This window comes from Eretmochelys imbricata, chromosome 10, assembly GCF_965152235.1.
Source record: "Eretmochelys imbricata isolate rEreImb1 chromosome 10, rEreImb1.hap1, whole genome shotgun sequence".
Classification (NCBI taxonomy): Eukaryota; Metazoa; Chordata; order Testudines; family Cheloniidae; genus Eretmochelys; species Eretmochelys imbricata.
In genome coordinates, this window is record NC_135581.1 from 58370836 (window position 1) to 58393947 (window position 23112).

The 23112-nt window shown below is 39.9% G+C and overlaps 1 protein-coding gene across 1 annotated transcript in view; it reads left to right on the forward strand.

Moving 5' to 3' along the window:
• Positions 1–21795, forward strand: part of ADAM10 (ADAM metallopeptidase domain 10) — a 126119-nt gene extending 104324 nt beyond the window's left edge. The window contains exons 11-16 of the mRNA XM_077828107.1: positions 5479–5629; positions 8401–8584; positions 10640–10748; positions 11254–11474; positions 18795–18921; positions 19533–21795. Coding sequence (XP_077684233.1) covers positions 5479–5629; positions 8401–8584; positions 10640–10748; positions 11254–11474; positions 18795–18921; positions 19533–19627 — 887 coding nt within the window. The 3' untranslated portion in view covers positions 19628–21795. The remainder of the gene's footprint in view (positions 1–5478; positions 5630–8400; positions 8585–10639; positions 10749–11253; positions 11475–18794; positions 18922–19532) is intronic.
• The last annotated feature ends 1317 nt before the right edge of the window (positions 21796–23112 follow it).

The following is a 23112-nucleotide window of genomic DNA, read 5'->3' on the forward strand; positions in this document are numbered from 1 at the left end:
GCCAGAGGAGTTAAGGGTGTCCCATGCTCCTGACTCTCCTCTTCTCGGCACCTCACCGAGACCTTTAGCACCCTACCTTCAGTACTCCCCTACTACTTCAAGCCCCTCCAATGAGGTGTGGGAGGATGAGAAAGAGGAATACAATTAACAGATTTCCTCTCAATCCTTTCCCCAGATTCAGTTACCTGCAGCTTGGAGATGCATTACAGATCGCCATATCCTCATGGCTATCCACACTGGTATGTCAATCCCTGAATGGGACCACCTATGCCCTCCCCAGGGCAGTAGCCACACTGGGGTTCATGGACATACACCACACTCAGGTGTTCTGCAGGATCCCCAGAGGAAAGCTGTCAGACGCTCCTCACTGCCGGTTTACACTGAAACCCAGATAAGACCTGATGTGGCCCCCACCCCTGCAAAAGATACTGCACCGCACACCACCTCTACAGCCATTACACCACAAGATGCCACGGTGCCCCCACCACCATCTCCCACTACTGATGAGCTCACTCACTTTCAAGAGTTGTTTAAGAGAGTAGCGGAGGAGCTCAAAATTACCCTGGAGGAGGTACCTGAAACACACCATGAGCTTACGGACATCCTGCAAGCTACGACCTCCTCCAAAATAGCCCTACCAATTAATGGGGCTATTATGGAACCTGATAAAACTATTTGGCAGACCCCAACCACAATAACCCCAACTAACAAGAGACTGGACTGCAAATATTTTGTCCCATCTAAGGATTCTGAGTTTCTATTTACGCACCCCTCACCTAATTCGCGAGTGGTCGACTCGGCCAATCAGACAAACAAATATCAACACTTCCAGTCCACTCCATTGGACAAAGAAAAAAAGAGACTGGACTCCTTTGGCCACAAAGTGTATTCTTCTTCCACTTTGCAATTTAGAGTAGTGAACTATGCTGCGCTCTTAGCAAAATATGACCACAAAAATTATGCTAAGGTAATGCAATTTATTGATCGATGTGTCGAAGAATAAATGACAACAGTTTAAAGCAGTAGTGTCCAAGGACCAGTTGATCTCCCAGACAGCTCTTCAAGCCGCCCTTGATGCTGCAGACGCAGCGGCCGGACCCACAGCCATGGCCATTGTCATGCGGTGGGCCTCATGGTTTACTACTTCTTCCTTTCCGAAGGAGATACAGAATACGGTCAAAGATCTCCCCTTTGATGGAGACAAGCTCCTTGCCTCTACGACCAATGAGGTCCCTCACTCCATGAAGGACTCCAGGGCCACACTCCAATCCTTAGGCATCCAAATGCCTGCATCAAAGAAGAGACAATATAGATATCAGCCATACCAACGACCGCATCACCACACCTTTGCACAACATCCACTTTTAAGACAATATGATACACAACAACAGCAATATAGGCCCAGGAACCAACGACGTCGACCTCCGCAAGCAGTGGTGACCCACCCTCCTAACCCAAATAAACAAATTTGAAGTCTTGGTCGAGGGTATAGAAAACCTCGCACCCTCTCCAGCGCCAGCTCCAACCAACCATTTTTTGGACACCGTTTGTGTCTGTTCCTGGCCAACTGGCAAACCATCACTATGGACAGATGGGTCCTGGAAATTATCAGACTGGGTTATGCCATCCCCTTCCTCTCCTTAGCTCCCCCCCACCCCACCCCGTCCATCTTCAGGGACCCCTCTCATGAACAGTTGCTCTGTCAGGAGGTACAACATCTCATACATCTCAGAGCAATAGAGGAGGTACCCCCTCAACACAGAGGGAAAGGGGTTTACTCCCACTACTTCTTGACGGAAAAGAAAAACGGCGTTGGCGCCCCATCCTCGATCTTAAACTTTTGAACAAGTTTGTCAAGAAACAGAAATTCCGAATATTTACTCTCCCAATGATGATTCTGACGCTGGAGCAAGGAGATTGGTTTTCAACCCTTGACGTCCAAGATGCATATTTCCATGTCTCTATCCACACTGCCCATCAACATTTCCTCAGGTTTGCTGTGGGAGCACATTAGCAGTACAAAGTCCCCCATTTGACCTCTCCACCGCACCACGTGTCTTCTCCAAGGTGCTAGCAGTTGTAATAGCGCACATCAGGAAAAAAAGAATCCTCATATTTTCTTACCTGGACAATTGTCTCCTCAAGTCTCCCACTCAATTAGAATCAAACCATGCAACTCTTGCAATCCTTCACTGCTTCCACACCTTGCAAATAAACAAAAACAAATCTACCTTACAACCTACCCAACAAATCAATTTCATCAGCACCCACTTTGATTCCACCACCGGTCTTGCATCTCTCCCCCAGGACAGATTCCGCACAATGGGCATCCTTATTACCCAGCTACATGCCAGCCCATAAACTACAGTCAGAGACTCCCTACAGCTCTTAGGACATATGGCCGCTTGTACATTTGTGGTCGCAGATGCTCTCCTGTACATGAGATGCCTTCAGGGTTGGCTAGCCATGGTATACAAACCAAACAAGCACAGGATAAACAGGTTACTAACTATGCCCCAGAAAGTCAAGGACTCACTTCTCTTGTGGACCTTTCCAGTCAACCTCTGCACCGGGATTCCCTTCCGACAAGATCCCACTTCAATTACCATCACCACAGATGCATCCCTCACAGGATAGGGATCGCACATTGGCCACCTCACCACTCAGGGTCTCTGGGCCACTCCAGAAACCAAGCTTCACAGAAATTTGCTAGAGCTCCAGGCCGAATGCAATGCCTGCCTCCATTTCCTTCCCATCATCCAAACTGCCGAATTCGAATCATGACCAACAATATCAAGTGCATGTTTTATGTCAACAGACACGGGGGAGCCCGGACACGCTCCCTCTGCACAGAGGCGGTAAAGCTTTTTGGAACAGGTGCCTTCAACACAACATCTACATCTCCACCTCATACATGCCAGGCTCTCAGAATACCCCGCAGACAAGCTCAGCCGATCGTTCCCCATACAGCACGAGTGGGAACTCAGTGACAACATTTTTTCCAACGTTTTCCAGACCTGGGGTTATCCCCAACTGGATCTATTTGCCACAGCTACAAACAAAAAATGCCCAACATTCTGCTCCAGAGCAGGCCTGGGGAAACACGGGGAGACGCCTTTATTCTCCCTTGGACTGAAACTCTCATGTATGTGTTCCCACCAATGCCTCCATTGCACAGAGTAATTCAGAAGATATGAACAGACAGAACCAACATTATTCTCATAGCCCCAGCATGGCCCAGACAACTGTGGTACCCCTTCCTCCTTCGCATGTCAGTCAAGCCACCCATTCCCCTTCCCCCACTCAGAAACCTCCTATCACAACGCAGGGGACAACTCTTTCACCCTGCCTTACAATGTCTCTACCTAAGGGCCTGGCTGATCAATGGTTCTCTAATGTGGAGTTAACATGTTCGGACCAAGTACGCACCGTCTTGCTACATAGCAGAACACAAAACACGTGCACTACCTACCTGCGTAAATGGAAACAGTTCACATCTTGGTGCGCTGGTAAGCAGACCTCTCCAGTTTCTGCTTCACTCCCACTGATACTGGATTACCTGTTACACCTCAAAATATCTGGCCTCTCCACAAGCTCACTCAAGGTCCACCTCGTGGCAATCACCACCTTCCACCATAAGATTGACAACTAACGGTCTTTGCCCATCCAGTCACCAAAAGGTTCCTGAAGGGTATCCAGACATTCTACTCAGATGTGAAACCGCCTGCTACGCCTTGGGATTTACACCTAGTCCTCAAAGCCCTGATGGATACACCCTTTGAACTGATGGCTACCTGCTCCCTTCTCCACCTATCCATGAAGGCTACCTTCCTCATAGCAATAACCTCTGCCAGACAAGTAGGAGAAATGGGGGCGCTTATGGTGGACCCTCCGTATACCACATTTTTCCACAATAAGGTCACACTCCGAACACATCCAAGGTTCTTACCCAAGATACTCTTCCTTTCATCTCAATGAACCTATATACCTTCCAACATTTTTCCCAAAACCTCACGCTAACACGTTTGAAATGACAGTGCACGCTCTTGATGTTCTCAGAGCGTTATCCTTTTACCGGGATAGAACAAAACTGTTTAGAAAAACCCCCAGACTTTTTGTCTTTCCTACTCAGCGCTCACAAGGAAATGCTATCTCTACACAGAGACTTTCCAAATGGATTGCTGGCTGCATATGCCTTTGTTACCAACTCAGGCAAATACAACCTCCTACATCAATCAGAACACACTCTACCAGAGCTGTTTCTTCCTCCACGGCCTTTCTACTTAATGTCCCACTGTCTGACACATGCAAGGCAGCTACCTGGGCATTGAACCTTACCTTCGCTAATCACTACGTTCTCATCCACACTGCAGCGTCTGACAGCAGATTAGGTAGAGCTCTCCTGTCAGCAGCCTTCTTGCCTCATCCGAAGTCCCATCTATCCTAAGGTATACTGCTTTTCAGTACCTGAAGTGGAGCACCCACAGGGACCTCTCAAGAGGAAGAGGAGGAGGATGTTACTCTCCCTGTGCAGTAACTGACAATGTTCGAGATGAGTGTCCCTGTGGGTGCTCCACTACCCGCCCTCCTCCCCTCTACTTCAGAATTTGTAACACACTGCGTTGTAGAGAAGGAACTGAGGAGCCCGGGCTGTGCACGTGCTGTTAGAACACTGACCGCTCGAGAGGCAGGCACAGCACGTGCACAGCCTGGAGGGGTCCTGCTGTAGAAATCTCCGATCAAAAGCGCTGGGACGCACCTTGACCTGAAGTGGAGCACCCGCAGGGACGCTCATCTCGAACGTCAGTTACTGCACAGGGTGAGTAACCTCCTCTTACGTATTCAACTCCTTATCCACACAAACTGTGCGAAAAATAATTTAAAGGGGTACACACATTCTGTTCTAGTGTCTTATCCTCCGTGGCTCTTTGAGAATTGTCACTGCAGAGCCTTGTTTAATGATACTGAGTGTGAACCTTTTGTAAAGTAGTGCGGGGATGCACAAGTCCCTGTGAAACAAAGCTTTGGAGCTGCTGGTACGAAGGACCTCAGCTCTAGACATTATCAGTTCTGAACACCAAAACAGCTATTATGGTCAGAGAGAATTTTTTAGAAAGAGGGGGAGCAGTGCAGGAAAACTGAATGCTAATTTAGAGAATTTTTCCATAAATCTCCATCCTGAGCTCTGATCTCACTTTTCTTTTGCACAAGGAGTTCCCATGGTTATTAGTAGAAGTTCTGAATACAAAATGAGAACAAAATATGTAGTAGAAATCAACCAGCTGGATGCTGAAGAGTACTGTTCAAATTTCCCAACAAAATCCTAATCTGTAACATACCTGCACTTCCAATACTAATCCCATCTTCAGTAGACATTGCCAATCATGCTTAACTATGTCCTATGACAATTTAACTTCAAGTTACCATGCATGTCTTTTATATTCTGTAGTGTTACAAAAATATACTGACATTTTTCAGAGTCTGGCCAGCCCATCTGTGGTAATGGAATGGTAGAAGAAGGAGAGCAGTGTGATTGTGGATACAGTGACCAGTGTAAAGATGAATGCTGTTACGATGCAAATCAACCAGAAGATAAGAAGTGCAAGTTAAAACCAGGCAAACTTTGCAGGTATTATATATTTCAGTTATATTATGCTTATTGAATTGTTCAGACTTATGGATAGGCTAGCAAGCTTTATTTTAGGAATATCTTCTATGAGGTATACTGTTTGGCACTTTTGAAGTCTAATCTCATTTATATTGTTAGAATGTCCTTAATTTTTTGTAGTAGTAACAGTTAATGGGAATTTCACTAACTATATTATGTTATTTTTTTAACTCAGCACTAATTGTAACTTTTTCTTAGTCGGCAACTATGAGAGTACTTTATTCTTAGTCTTTTGGAAAAATGCATAATTTAAAATGCTTTCTAACTAACTACATTAAGTACACCTTAGGACCCAGTATAAGTAGGGACAAGTTGTGTTTAAAAATGTTGGTTGGTTGTAGTTATCCCTTGAGCTAAATTCAACAAGCTAACACACTTAAACATTACTGTCCTTGTCCCTACTGAGGACAAAATCATATTTATCACATTAGTGATGTCCTGCAAGGTAATGCGTTCATTTGTAGACAAGGTCTTAAAAGAAATCCAAATTTGTAAGTCCCTTTTCTTGCTTATCTGATCTATCTTGGATGTTTTGCAGAAAAATTGAGCAGGGACACTCAGTATATCTTGTGCTTGTGAAAAGGATCAGGTTGACAGCTCTTAAAACTGAAGGTCTCTCTTTAGCTAGAGGAAGGTGCAAATGTGCAGTGTCAGGACATACTTTTCCATGCAGCTTTGTTAACGTGGATTAAATCAGGTATAGTTAGGACAAATTCTGCTGATAAATTTAGTCTTCCTGTTAATTCAATTGGCTCCTTTACTAAAGCTGCCATGGAATGTTTAGTTTTTGTCAAACGTTAAGAATGTTATGATATGAACATCTGCCCACTAGTACCTGGACTAAGGTCATACTTTAGGTGACTGTACTGTCATTAGATGATTTCAGTACGTATATGTACCCTGGTCAAAATTCTCTGGTTATCTTGAGCTAAGAAAGGCTGTATAAACTGTAATTAATCCCTTGTCATTCCCTTGGTCTGTTGTTCTTAATGTTAAGTAGTATCAGAGATTTGTGGGGGAGGGCGGGAGAATCAATTGGATCCCTCCCCTTTTTCTCTTTCTGACTATTACTGTTTGGGGAGAGAATACAGAATGCAAGGAGATCAGAATCTTGACAAATCTAACAGTTGTAGAAGGCTGTCTCAGGGCTAATCTACTTAGTGTCTGGCAAGCTGGGGTGTAAATCTATCCTACACTAGCTTGCTGCACACTAACTCTCCGTGTGGACTCTGCTGCTAGACACTTCTATCTTCCCAGTTTCAAAACGGGGTAGACTGAAGTGCATTGCAGAATTTTTAGCATGAGGGACTAGGGTCCACACTGCAAGGTAGATTTATACCCCTGTTTGCAATGCAATAAGTGTTCCTGTAGACAAGACCTAATTTAAGAGCAGCATGAGCTTTTCTTGGCTCACAGCTATACAAGGCTGCTTTGTTCTCTAACTTCATTGCATGTGATATCTTTTTTCATCCTCCCTGCTGCCAGAGTGTCTATGAATACATTAAACATTAATGGTTTGCCAGACACCAGTGTTGAACTTGGCATTGATCAAAAAATCAAGAATTGGCACTAGAAGACAATTCCACTCATCAAGCCTACATGATAGCAAAAATGGCTATAGTATTGTGTTCATCAATACAACTTACTGTCACATTGCTATCTTAGGCATGCAATGAGCCGAAGCAAACCCTGTTTACAACAGTAGACTTCCTTGGACCACTTGGTGCAAGTAATTACAAATGGCAAGAGATATTGAAAAGTCCGCATTTATAAGAGAACTTTCAGGTAGAGGCTGGTATTTCCAAGAAGACATTTTTGCTTTGTTAAAATGCGTTATAAGACATCTGCCTGTCTGTTGTGGATGACTAAATATTCTACCACATTTATTCAGAATTTGGTCATTTTCATAGTGTCATATGTGATACATTTCATCGAAGGAAGGTGACCCAAGTATACAATTTGATATCAAATAGATTTTTCTGGCACTTGGATTTTACATATCAAACTTCATCTGTGTTACCTTGCTTCTAGGCAATGCAACACATATGGCACGATATGAAAGTGACCCAAAAATATTGAAAAGGGTGTAGATACTTCTAGTAAATATTTAAACTTTGCTTTAAAAAATATATATATATATATAATATATATTAGGCCTAAGATACTTGACAGTACACATATTAAAACCCAATACAAATAAAAATGTATAACTTTTATCCATTTAAAATCTCAAAGAATATTTTACTTCATCTTTAATTTTAAACTTCCTCCAGGTAGTGAGTTTAACTTGGGCAATGTTAGCTGAACCTAAAATTTCACTTTTATGAAGGTGTTCAGATGTAAACATGCATGCAAAAGTAATTTTTCTAATGTAAGTAACGTAAATGTGGTGTATTTCATAATTTAATCATTAAAGTTGAGACCAAGATGACTGCTGGATACAGAATACCAAACATTTGTTACCCCCAAAAAAACATTTTTCAGTTTACATTTTGTTGACACAAATTGGAAATAACAAAACTGACGCTATTTTTGTATGCAGTTGTAGTTTTAAGTGGTATTCCAATTAAACGTGCATATTTCTTAGCAAGTTCTGCTTTATTCTACCTCCATTAATCAGTAAATGTTAAACTTAGAAGTCTTGAACAATATTGCTATTCAGGGTACATTAGAAACATCAGAAAAAATCTGCATTTTTCTTAATATATATTTTTTGTTTTTTTTCTTTGTAGCCCCAGTCAAGGCCCCTGCTGTACTGCACAATGTAGCTTCAAACTCAAGACTGATAAGTGTCGGAATGATTCTGACTGTGCAAGAGAAGGAATGTGTAATGGTTTCACTGCTCTTTGTCCAGCATCTGATCCCAAGCCAAACTTCACAGATTGCAACAGACATACACAAGTTTGCATTAAAGGGGTGAGCTTAATGTTCAGAACTATTGTACTAACAATATATTGCAAAGCACAATTTTTGAAGCAATATGGCTTCCGCATGGTCTTCAGTTTACACGTTCACCTCACATTATGCGATTGTCTCCCAGACCAGGGAAGACGCTGGGTTTGGCAGGGCTGTGCTCGGTCCCGGGAATTTGTGAACTCCTACCCACCTCCAAGGGATATAGCTTGGAATCACCTCTTACGGAATACACATGAGCAATCACTTGAAGAAAAGACAGTTACCTTTTCTGTAACTGGTGTTCTTCGAGATGTGTTGCTCGTGTCTATTCCATATCCTGCCCTCTTTCCCCTCTGTTGGAGTTGTCTGGCAAGAAGGAACTGAGGGTGGGGGGAGCGCGCAGCACCCCTTATACTGCGCCATGGAGGGCACCACTTGGGGTGCTCCCCTGTGGGTACTGCTAGGGGAAAAACTTCTGGCACGGGTGCACGTGGCGAGCACACACACCTATTGTGGAATAGATATGAGTAACACATCTCAAACACCAGTTACGGAAAAGGTAACTGTCTTTTCTCTTGCCCACTTAAAGTAACTGTTAACAATCATATAATAACAGTTGTTATAACGACACTGTCCATGGTTTTGGGACATAAACACATTGCATACATTTTAAACCACAGCCATTATCCACATTCTGCAATAACAAAATATCCAAGAGACAGGAGGAGCACTGAGGAATCACATAACTGTGAACAGACACTGGTCTGGAACTATTTTTGGCTCTGCCACTATCCTGCCAGGCAAGCCAATTCACCCCTGTGCCTCAGTTTCCCATCTGTAACATGGGGATAATGATGTAAAGTTATTGGAGATCTGCTGATAAAAAGCACTATATAAATACTAGGTCAATCTGCTGATTATTATGTAGCCACACTAGCATTTCAGCTGCAAACGTAGGTAAGAACAACTGACCACTAACTCCTACCAACCAACATTTCTTTCTGTTTAAAAAACAACGCTGGACAATTAAATGGCAATCTGGTATACATTTAGGTGGTATTCTATGTGCAAGTGCAAAGGTGTTGTAAGAGTGTATGAAGTGGTTAAATTTTACAGTTGTGGTATTCTGTCATAGGAGTAGGCTCAGCGTTGGGGCATAGGGCAAATGGAGGTAGTGTCTACCCATTAGAGCAAAAAGACAGAATGCAAGTAATGTGTTATGGGCATTGTGGGGCATCACTCAGAGGGCAGAGTTAAGATTGCTTGGGCGTTTACCGTAACTATTTCCTGGTTTTCAGAAGTTTCAGTTTTGCTGAACTTGGCATTCTGGAAGGGCACATGCTACCAATGGGCAACCTTAACTCTGTATTAATGAAATTTTTTTAGCATTTTATTTCCAATATGGTCAGAGACTACTTTAAAACGGCTAATACTGTAGGGGACCATGCAGAGCAATCTAGCCCAAGAAGGGAACATCTGCAAAGTACTAGAGCCTCCCTTCTTTTTTCCCATAATTTGATCACTGCTCATTTGCTTGCTTCTGAATTTGATTTTGAGATCATCCAAACATTGAATTACTTACAGTATTATAGACTCTTTCCTGCTACTGATTTTTTCCCCTAAAGGAAAGAAGACATTGAAATGCCATATCTTTCACACTTTTGAGCTATTTTTATTTTCATGAATAGGTATTCCAGTTCTGTGGTCTTGATTTAGAATTTTTTTTGTGCATATTGCTGTGCTATATATTTGTTGCAACTCCCGTTTTCATGCCTCCCCCATTTATGGGAATAAGGCATATCAAAGAACCTAAGATTCTGTACCTCAACCATCCAATTTTAAATTCTTGTCCAAATTAATCCAAACCAATTAAATATTTACTTTTTTCTGTGAGAGAAAGTATTACTATTTATAAACTTTAAAAATAGCTTAAATTTGCTTTTGAAGTGTTAAGGTTTCTTTTTTAGTGAGCTGCTCTTTATGCTTTTTGTCTATTAAAATTGATATTTGTTTTATCTGCTACAAATGGATGTGAAGATGGTTTTGAATTATTCTTCCTCCTTTTGTCTCTAACAGCAATGTGCTGGTTCTATCTGTGAGAAATATGGCTTGGATGAATGTACATGTGCTAGTTCAGATGGCAAGGATGATAAAGAGTTGTGCCATGTCTGCTGCATGAAAAAAAGTAAGATTTGCACACTTCTAAACACTAATATAATAGTAAATCTCTCAAGGTTTTTACTAGACTTAATTTTATTTAAAGTCACCTTTGTGATTTTAAAATATTTACCAAGTTTTGAGTAAGAATTACAGCATGTGGAAAAAGTCTTTGGTCTTGCTGTTCCAAAACACTTTTTTTGGAAATATACAATGTATAATTCAGTGTTTATTACTTATGTACTATTATGAACAATGTGCTTCTCCCATAAAGATACTCAGTGGACCTTAATAGTAAAATGCCCATTTGATAGGTCATTGATAAGTCATAAATATTTTTGTTTTTCAAGTTAATAGTACCTTCATGAAAAACAATTACATTACCACTTCCTGATAAGTTTTTAAATAGGGTAAGAGTACATTTTTAGTAGTGGGTTGGATATCCTTTTACGCATTCATGCATATGCAAGGTATTTTGTTTTAAACTTGTCTTGAAATAAAATCCAGTCTTCAATTATATTCACTTTTTTCAGTGGATCCAATGACTTGTGCAAGTACGGGATCTAGTCAGTGGGAGCAGTATTTCAGTCTCAAAACCATTACGCTTCAACCTGGATCCCCCTGCAATGATTTTAAAGGCTATTGTGATGTATTCATGAGATGTCGGTTAGTAGATGCTGATGGTCCTCTAGCCAGACTAAAGAAAGCAATTTTTAATCCAGAGCTGTATGAAAATATTGCAGAATGGATTGTGGTAAGTATCTTAATGGTTTGAAAACATAAGCATGAAAGATTCCTGTAAAATGGATTGAATATATTCAATGTTTGTGACTAATGATAAACATGACTGTATATGCAGTATTTCAGTGTTCTCTTAAGGTATGTCTGCACTGCTCTAAAACTCCCACAGCTGACCTATGACACTGTGCTCGGGGTGCTGGGATATAAAATTGCAGTGTAGACACTTGGGCACAGGCTGGGTTGCCTAGGGTCCCAGAGCCTGATTGTCTACACTGCAATTTTATTGTCCCACAGCACTAGCCCCATGAGCCCAAGTCAGCTGACACAGGCCAGCCGCAGGTGTTGTACTGCAGTGTAGACATACCCTTAAAGTACATTCTCAATCCTTACTCTTTGGTTGGCTTCTTCACGCTTATAATCCAACTAGCAAGTTTAGCAGGTAAAGTTCAATATCCTTTGGAGACAATTGAAGAAAGTGGCTTATGGTACATGTAGTACGCTATTCCTTCTAACCATACTAATATCTCTTCATTTTACTGAGTGGTCACCTTAATTTTTTAAAAATCTGACATTTTTTTCCAGCTCTTAAATCTTTTGTCCTCCTATGTAGGTGCTCAGTTCCTCAGAACATCAGGGCATAGTAGCTATTTGCATATCTTTTTATCCCTTATCCTAAAGGGACTATACTCTTCCAATAAAGTATCCAGCAGATAGAGCTGCAAGGAAACATTGGTGACTTTCCATGTTGGACTCGTGTGTTCACCTTTGTATTAGGTACCTCTATAGTTTGTCTGTACAGTTCATTCATTACATGTCTATGGTACCAGATTTTTCACTGTACATCTTAACCAACATATCTGTCATTACCATCCATTTATTTCAAAAATATCTGTGAGAACTTCATAAATGAACTATACATAATCATAACTCTGTACCGTCAACATAGTTTTAAAATGTCTGTTCAACAGTATATTTTGTCCAGACATTTATTAGATGCATATGGTGCTAAGTGGATTCATCTCCACTCTGAGGCCAAATATTAGCTGTTTATTTTCACTATACCAGCATTGTCCTTTGTTTGGCATGTTTAAATAGGTGTCTGAATGTGAGCCTATACACTTCCACGGTGTTCTTATAGTGTATATTTAAGAATCAAAGTCGATTCTGTTTTTAGGGTTTTATACTGCTACCCATCACTGAGGAATCTGAATGCCTTCTTCATAAAACTGATAGCAATATCAAAATCTTTGGTAGACTTTGAGTCTCTGGCACTACTCTCTCTTCAGAGTAAAACCTCTGTTTATTTTTTATATTTTATTAATTTTAGATTTGTTTGGGGGTAACTTCTGATTTTGATTGGGTTTTTATGAGTAGAAGGGGGTATTAATGTTAGTGTTGTTCTTGTAAAGGAAAGTCTTCTCTGAAGGGGAAGGACTTGCAGTGTTTCCTAAAGACACAGTCAGGATGTGCTCAGTTTGCTCTGGAAGCTTGTTCTGTAGCCATACGCCTTTAGATTGAAAATCTAAATCTTTGTTACTAGCAATCCTGCTTTTCATCCTGGACTTCATGATCTGCATTGTCCCAGAAGAGCACCACTACTTCTGTGGTTCAGAGGTTAAAATTCAGTCTCTGTTGTAGCTAGGACTTAATTAAATGTTTTGAAGATCAGGACCAAAGATTTAAACTGGCTCTGGGTCAGCTTCTCATGACAATGGAGGGACTTGAGCACAGGCTCATTATGCTCCTGGTGGCCTTACCTATGGGGAAGGTGGGCAAGTCTTCTGTACCAGCTGAAGCTTGTACCTAGATTACCTTTGTAATATTATTGATCTGTTTCTGTTTCCATAGTATTTTTGTGTACATTTACTAGTCAATTTTGGTTTTAGTCCTCTTGAAACTTATTTTTTTACGTAAGGTTTCCTTTATAGACCTAATTGTGTATGATCACAATAATGCTGAATACAAAGAGCAACTGAAGAAAAATATGATATGTAAAGAAAAAATTGAGGCTCATACATAGCTTAAAGAAATTAAGTGGGGGTTGATACCATAAGACCATAACAGGGTTCAAAAAAGAACTAGATAAATTCATAGAGGATAGGTCCATCGGTGGCTATTAGCCAGGATGCGCAGGAATGATGTCCCTAGCCTCTGTTTGCCAGAAGCTGGGAATGGGCGACAGGGGATGGATCACTTGATGATTACTTGTTCTGTTCATTTCCTCTGAGGCACCTGGCACTGGCCACTGTCGGAAGACAGGATACTGGGCTAGATGGACCCTTGGTCTGACCCAGTAGGGCCGTTCTTATGATAGTTATACTCAAAAACAAACAGGAAGAGTTATACCTGCAAGGCTGGCCAGAAACACTGTAAAAGTTAAGTTTAGAAGGGAAGTTTTTCCTCAACAGTAAGAGCAATTTGACAATAGAACATCCTGGCAAGATAGGTCATTATGGAAATATTTAAAAATAAAAAAAAAATGAAAATGTCTAGGTACAGCATAGCTTGCGTTAAGTGTAGGAAATCAGATGTGCTGTCCTGTGTCCCTTGTAATCCTAAGGTCTAGGTATTTATAATATAAATACCTCCACTGAGCAGACCTCCGTGTTTTTTTGTCAGCTCTTTCAGACCAACAATTGATACTTTAAAAATTAAAGCTGATTTTCCAAAGCACCCTAAAAGAATTGAGTATGCAAATCTTACTGAAATTCACTCTGATTTACTCACTTGACCATAATTTAGTGGTTACTGAAGCACTAATAAATAAATACACTGTCATTTATTAATGCAATTTTCATTGCTTGATGAATACCTAATACAGTATTGGTATATAACGCTTCCCTTTTGCTTTAAGAAACTATCATCATAAATTTGTTCTAGTATTTGCACACAGTCAGTTCTCTGTAAACTCTAAATATCCTTTTTTGAGAGGAAAAGGAATTTTCTAATGTCACTCTACTTTAGGGGCACAGCCAGAATTTTTCTAAGGAGGGAGTCCATGGGGAAGATCCTTCTCCAGTAGGATGCCTGTCCTGGGGCAAAGAAAATGGTGGGACACAATCCACAGTGTGCTCCGCAGGCATACCTCAGCTTCACATACAGCTGACAGGGCAGACACAGCTGCAGGCAGTTTTGTGGGGCTGCAGCCAGGGAAGAAAGTGCTGAGATGTCCAGGGACCCCAGTGCCAGGGTAGGGCACAGCCCAGAGAGCGTAGGGGGATTTATTGTGCAGTCTGCGGGTCCCCAGCTCCCTGCGGAAAGCCCTGGTATCAGGGCTGCAATCCCCACTACTGCCCCACCAAGGGAAAGGACATTGGGGAAGTACTGGGGCCTTCCCTGCCAGCCCACAGCACCAGGATTCTGGCAGGAGCTTCCTCGTTGGGCACGGATGTGGTTCCCCAGCCCGTTACTCCTGTATGGTCAGTGGGTCCCAGGCTGCACGGTTGCCCCATACTTAGGGCCCTACCAAATTCATGGTCCATTTTGGTCAATTTTGCGGTCATAGGGTTTTAAAAATAATAAATTTCGCTATTCCAGATATTTAAATCTGAAATTTCATGGTGTTGTAATTGTAGGGGTCCTGACCCAAAAAGAAGTGGCGGGGGGGGGGGCGCATGATAAGGTTATCGTAAGGGGGGTTGCGGTACTGCTACCTTTATTTCTGTGCTGTTGCTAGTGGCGGCACTGCCTTCAGAGCTGGGTGGCCGGAAAACAGCGGCTGGTGCCCAGGAGCCCAGCTCTGAAGGCAGAGCTGCCAGCAGCAGCAGCGCAGAAGTAAGGATGGCCTGGTATGCTGCCTTCAGAGCTGGGCACCTGGCCAGCAGCCACTGTTCCCTAGCCACCCAGCTCTGAAGGCAGCGCAGAAGTAAGGGTGGCAATATTGCTGTCTTGGGCATGGCCAGGAGGTGAGACAGCAGCTACTGGAGTCTTTGCTCGGAGCCAGCCAAGTAGGGGGCAGGCCTGGGCCCCCTATTTGTTGTGCCCCTGCTTTTCACATAGATATCTCTGTAGTGTAGGTTTATAGCAGTGTTTTGGCGGGGGTGAAGGTAGCCTTATCTTGTCTTTAAAACAGTCTAGTACACAATACATAACTATTTCCTAACTGCATTAGTGGTTAACTTTAACTGCCTCGTAAGGGTTTCTGAACTTTATATACGAAGCTTGCTAGTGTGCATCAAGGATCTGACCAAAGAGTTGACTTTTTACAGGAAACTACCTTCAGGAGAACTCCAGTCACAGGTAAATAGTTTGCATTAACCAGCCATGTAATATGTTAAGCTTTGTATAGATGATGAAATATGAAACACGCCCCACTTCAAAGGAATTAGATGCTTAAAAAATGAATTTAAGTGTATTTGCTATGGCTTAACTTTCATTTGAACCAAAAATGTTCCATTTACACCAAATCAAAAGCATGAGTCAAAATATATAACACTGAGAAATGTTTGATAAAATATTACATTTACTATTAGCATATACAAATTAGGTAAGTAATCTCATGAATTTCTATAGAAATAGGCATGCAGATTTTAAATGTATGCAGCAAATGGAGACGTAATATGTATAGCTATGGAATGTAATAAATCTGTCAGCTTCATTCATATGCCATACAAAAACTACTAAATGAAAATTATTATAGATTGCAAACTAAAGCATTCAGAAAGTTAACAGCTGCCTGTGCAACCTTAATTTTGCCCCTTTGTGCCTATGCATTATTATACAATTTTTAATTACATCATTGCATGCTGTCTCTTTTCCACATTTCAAGTCTCACTGCTTACAAAACCTTGTCCCATTCACCTCCCAATATGTTAGAGGCCTATGAGAAAATAGCGTGTGATTATGTAATTAGACTGTCATAAAGCAAAAATGGAAGGGGGCAGAATAAAAGTTGTACAATAAATCTGGCATTTCTTAATTTTGGAATGCTTATCTTTTCAACTGTAGCAAGGTTTTTAATGTAGTTTTTATAGAATTTTCTTAAAAAGAAAAGTTCATGTGCAACTGTAGCACACAATTTTGAGTGGTTTTTGCTCTGCCACTCTGAAATGCTGGGAATTGGGATTCCTGTGTTCTATTCCTTGATCTGGGAGTGGAGAATTGCCTTTGATTTGATCAGAGGACTGAAAGAGAACTTATAGGTGGTGGTGGTTTGTCAGTTATGCTTTTTGCTTGCACGGTGCTCACTGTTGCCTGTCTCTTGTATAAGACGGCATAACCAAGCACGTAGATTTGGCACATTCTTTGAGAGGCAGTGTGATTAACTAGATAAGATTTTGGTTTGCTATATTAGAGACCTAGATTCTATTTTGTCAGAAGCGAACCTGTGCAGTGTCTCAGATCCTCAGTTGCCTTTGATGGACAGAAAACTTACTTCCCTCCAAATTTAAGGATACGAAAGCTTGCTTAATAGAGGTTGTGAAGTACACAGAATTAATATTATTCAAGGAAAGATAAGACTAGAACTCAGTCTTCCATGTCCAGTGCACCTTCCTTTAGTCTGAAAAGTATTTTAAGAAGAATAGGGAGGTGGCAGGAAGCAGCCTGTGTTTCAGCTGGAAGGCTTGCTCTGTTCTTATCATAGGCACGTAACGCAGGAGATTCGCTTGGGGCCTGGGAGCACATGCAGTGCAGTTGGACTGTAGAGAAAATTAAGGGACAAGTAGGGATCAAACTGTAGTGCCCATATGCAAATTCTCTATATATTGTAACTTGGCTAAATGTCTGCTTTCATGGGGGACAGTGAATGACATGTTTCCAACCTCAGACATCCTCCCTGCCGAATAACAAATTCCTAATTTGAATCCTTGAGGTGTGACAGCTGTTTTTAAAACGTCAGAATTTAACATAGGCAAAAGTACCTGTTTCACTAACTGATTTCTTGAAAGTGGCAGACATACAAAAGCTTCCATTGTGTGGCAGAGAGAAAGTATGGAAAATTCCAATCTGAACAACCAGTTTGTCTAAATTAAGTAACTGTAAACAAGGTTATAATAGGTGTTAGACAACTTTAGCAGTAGCAAAGACTATAGTTATCCACCAGTTGGGAACCCCCTGGGTATTAATAGCAGTGTAGGCAGTGAGGCACTGCCTGTGGGCATCTACCCAGTTTTAATACCATACACAGCTCTCTACAGCCCAAGCAGTGCCTTCCCAGTCTACACTGCTATTTTTAGCAGGGTGATGTCCCACCACTGAAGCCTTCCCCTGTCAGAGGAAGAGTGTCCTACAGCGGGGAGCTGTGCAGAAAGGCTCTATCAGCTCACCGCTGCTGGAGCTTTCTCCCCGTTGTGGGGGAAGGCTTTGATAGTGAGATTCATGGGGAAAGGTTCCAGCTCGCTGCTGCTTCCCCTCTCCAGAGCCTTTCACTGACATGTAGCTACATAGCAGTGTGGATACCACTTGCTTTTCATTATGGTTTGTAATGAAAACTGGTACGCAGTGTAGACATAGCCGAAGAATTATTAATACACTTAATGAACTCAACAGATCAAAGGTACCATAAAAAGATCATCTCCATTTTCACTTTTTTCTCCTTCAGCCTCTAATAAACTGAAATGTTTACAGTATGTCCTGAAAGTAATAAATCCTCGCCAGTGTTGGAGGAATGAATTCCAGAGTCAGGGACTTCTCCCTGAAAGCCCTTTCCTTCCATGGATTATATTTTTGTGTATTCTCCCTAGAATATATTTACTTCCATTGCAACAGCATTTAAGAATCAATTTCTGCAGTCTTCTGTTATGTTTTGTCATTTTTTCATTAGTAGTACCTGAATTTTACTTTATGGCTAGATTTCATTGCTTTCTGCGTGCAAAGCAAAGGCCAGCTAAGAGCTCTGAAAAATATGCAGATTCTTACCTAGTTGCTGAATTGCCCCAAGCTGCAGTACAGCAACTTATTACTTTGTCCTTTTTCTTTTGGCTTTTTCTTCCGGACTGCGAATTGATTTACTCACTGCCTTGTAATATGTTTGCCAAATCCATGGGAGGTGCTGGCTTTTATAGATAGCTGGCACCGGAAGATTTGTGACTTCTATAATTTTTACTATAATAAAATAGCAATAGAATTAATCATTAAGTGAAACAACAATGCTAGAGCTCAGAAAAGCTATTTTCAAGTTGGGGAAGTTTAGTGTCTATGTTCACCCAGATTAGAGGCAATAAATGCCTAACAGTGATTAAATGGATTATTAGATAAATTCATTAATGCCACTAATTTATTTTATGTAACTTGTTAGTATATTTCATTGTATGAGAAACCTTACAGAATTCCGCCAAATAAATTTAACAATGTACTGTCTTTTTTTTAAATCTTGTTTTGTAATGTGTTTTAGGCTCACTGGTGGGCAGTATTGCTTATGGGAATTGCTCTGATCATGTTAATGGCTGGATTCATTAAAATATGCAGTGTTCATACTCCGAGCAGTAATCCAAAGTTGCCTCCTCCTAAACCACTCCCAGGTAAGTACATCCAAGTTGATTAAGACTACAGAGAGGTAAGAAGGTAGAGCCTTTATTCTCAACTATATGCCTTGCCTTTTTAAACGGTTGAGAAACCATAGTGCTAGTTCTATAGCTCGTAGTCTGGCACTGCGAAACTAAAAGGTTACGCATGTTGCTTTTTTCATGCCATAATAACCCCATAGAACTATTTCTCAAATCTGGTCTACTGTGTAGACAGAGAGAAAATTACATCTCTCATCCTCCTAGTCAAAATATGGACTACAAACATATGGAATATGTGGAAAGTATAGTGGTGGTAGTTGCAATTACTAACATAGACTTCCTTTTACTCCCTCTCCCTACACCACCGTTCTGTCAGAAAATCATTGTATGTATCAGTTTATTTACAATATATTACATGTTCATACCACATAGCTAGTTGTCTGTTAAAACTTTTCTTATTGCAATTTTAAATATTGTGCTTTTTACAAAGCATGAAAATATCCTTTCATATTTAATTTGTCTAATCAGAATTGTACTTCACTTTATTGGCAGTCATTCTTTTAAAAATGCATTCTTTGATTTATTTTTTTCCCTAAAAACTCACGTTTTTTCTCTGTTTACAACAGGCACTTTAAAGAGGAGGAGACCACCACAAACCACTCAACCACCACCACGTCAGAGGCCCCGGGAGAGTTATCAGATGGGACACATGAGACGTTAACTACAGATTTTGCCTTGGTTCTTCCTAGTGCCTACAATGGGAAAACTTCACTCCAAAGAAAACCTATTAAGTCACTGTCCCCAGTCTTACTCTCAAACAAAAAATAGAAGGAAAAAAGGCAAGATGTTATGTCCTCAAACAAGTGGAGGAGTTTAATTTTTAATTATTGGACCTTCCAGAGAGAGAAGTGATTTTTCTTACAGAAATTTTTAACCTAATGGCACAAACGTCTTAGATTATCATGGTTTTTTTTCCCCTTTTCTGCTCTTCATTGCTGCATTTTCTTCACTTGCAGGCAAACATGGTTCTTGTAAGACTTTTATTCACAAATTGAAAATATATATGTATATATTTTTCAACTGCCAATTAAGGGTAGGAAGCTAGGCCACCTCAACATTGGAGACATAACCTGCCAGTGTATATAAATTGTTATATGCAGACATGTATTTCTAATGTACACCCGTACTTCTGTGTGCAATTGTAAACAAAAGAATTGCAATATGGATGTTTCTTTGTATTATAAAACTTTTCCGCTATTAATGAAGAAATTATTGTTTAATTGACTTACTCAGGATAACAGAGGATGGAGGTGTATAATGGTCAAGGATTCTGTAATGCTTTACACAGCAGTTTTGAATCAATTCAAACTTTTTTTATTTGGATCAGAGTTGGTTCAAGTACTCATTTCATCTTTTATCAAACAGCTGCTAAAACATAGCACACAAGTTTGAATGCTCTTTTGGGAGTACATGCAACAGGTGTTGTGCAAACTTCGCATATGCCAGAATGTTTCAAAATTACATTTTATATAAATGTCCGATTTCTTGTAGTTCAGCATAAGTATTTTTAATTTTCGTCTGATTATTCTGTTAAATAATGAAGATTTGGATGAAATATTTCCATGCTTTAGTAGAGAAATATGCCTGTTATACAACTTCTTTTAAGGACTGCAACCGGTTTATTTGGGTTCAGATATTCGTAGTGTGGTAATTACGTTCATGATTCTGAAGAAATGGGAAGGATGAAAAGCTGTAGTTTCTATTTTTTAATTTATCAAATATTTAGATAACTTTCCAGCATGATACTGTTAATGAATAACCACTAAAATACAGTAATATTCCAGCTACTGTAGCTGACTTAAAATTATAGTTAGGCCAACTGATTTTCCCTTAAATATTTTATAACAGTAGTGAAGTTCAAACAGCACAATGTCCCATTCCAAAGTTTTTAGTACGAATGTAAATAATTGGCATTTTTTTAAAAAAGAAAACAAAAGCATCTAATGTCTTAACATGCTTACTGCTATGCAGAAATGAAAGGGGCATTACAAAAGTTTACGCTTGTGACATATTTATTGCTTGTTTTCCAAAAGCTGCAAGCTAATTAGAGGCAAATGGCTATAATTTTCCTGGCTTTGCTTAGGAGAAAATTTATTAAGGGTTGGACAGGCTTTCTTTTTTGGTTTTGTTTTTTTTAAGAGTATAAAGTTTACACAATCATTCTCATAATGTGACGCAAGCCAGCAAGGCCAAAAATATTACAGAATATAATGGGATCTCTTCCTTGTAAACTTGTACAGTATGTGGTGACTTTTTTCAAAATACAGCTTTTTGTACATGGTTTAGAGACAAATTTTGTACATGAAACCCCATAGACTATAAATAATTCCAAACAGTCTTAATAAGTTAGAAATGTATGTAGTTGCTTTTAAATCATTTTAAATACATTTGTTTTCAGACTGTGCAAAGACTGGAAGTGGGTTTGCATTTCTAAAATGGTGACTTTTTTTCAGCAAGAGTTCTTAGTAACTTCTTGAGTGTGATAACCTTTGGGACATGTAAATTTTTTGCTCGTAGTGTTATCCTGTGGTGGGGTTTCAGCAGATACATGCTGCCCTATTTTATTTTGAGTCTAAGTTAAATGTTTTCTGAAAAGAGATGTGCACTGAACTCTCCACTGCAAGTCAAAATGTGGTAAAACAGAAGACCAAGACAGACGAGATCTAATACTACTGTCAATTTAATGTCCACTGTGTTTTATACAGTATCTTTTTTTTTTGTTCACTTTGGAAATTTTTACTAAAATTGCAAAAAATAAAGTATTGTGCAAAGATATGTATGGTTTTTTTGAAACTTGAAATGCATTAATAAATAGACTTGATGAAATTATCTTGAAGGTTTGCTTGCTTTTTAAACTCAAAGCAAAAGGAGTATACAAATGCTGCTTCCTCCTACTTTTTCTGTCTTTCACCACAGATATAATTAGAACAAGAATAACTGCATTATGAATACACCAGAAAGTGTTATCCACATCTCCCAATTTGAGCTTCACGCAGTAAATAAAGTAAAATTTGTCCGTGGAAACACTCTTTTTAAGATAAAGCTCTAAAATTATCTTTCTTTTGTTTCTTCTGATCAAAGTATTTTAAACTCCTTCTCTGCTGTTATGTTTAAAAATTAAGCGAATAACTCTGAAGATGTATAAGGTAGATCTTTAGTTGGCTTGATCTTGTGAAATAAATTCACTTTCTGACATTTTATCTATGACAATTAATATAAAATTCACTGAAGATAGCTAATGAATAAGTTTTCAAAACATGCTATGCAAATCTGATTGTTGTCTGTATTAAAACTATCAACATAGGTAGCTTTTAATTTTTAGTGGACAGATCTTTGAAAATTGGTTGATTTTTTTTAACTGGTTGGGCTAAGATTTATATTAAAAGGCCTGCTAGCCGTATCTTTCGTTCAAAGGTTGTACAGTCTAAGGAATACATGCTTGAAGCTTTTTTTTCCGTAACTGAGAAATTGATCTAAGGAATTCCTGGGCATGCTTTGATGTACTGTTTTCATGATTTTGACATCAATGCTTGCTCTTAGAATTAAATTGTATAGTTGGGTGCAAAGAGAATTATTAGATTATCAGTGGGAGCTCTGCACCTCTGGAAGCCAGATAACCTTTTCAGGTACCTAAATAGGGATAAAGATGCCTGTGAACTGAAATTAGGAAAAGTGACTTATAAGCACTTGAAAACATGGTTCCTGTTTTCTTTTAAATTAGTCCTTGTAGTAAGTGTGTGTAAATTGCTTTATTTTTGGTAACTAATCTGATTTCCCCAGGATATAGCTGCTAATTGAATTCAGTTGTCTTTATACTTCTAAAACATTTTTATTCATTAAACAGCTTTTTTCCTTTAGGGAGAATGTGCAGCCAGAATGGTGTGAATGTCCGAAAGAAGGTCTTCATGTGATTCCCTTTAACATGACATTTTATCTAGTTAATCAAAGCAGCAAAGACTCTATAAATCAGTGGCTCTATCACTTTTTCATTACTGTTCCCACCTCACATAAAGAAAGCAGAGGGGAGAGTTACTAATTTTGAAGAAAGGTGAATAGAACTAGGAAACATTAGTTCATGTAAGGTGATTAAAAGCACTTAGCCTTTGTATATCTAAGGTATAATGACTTTGATATGGTTTGGTTTCA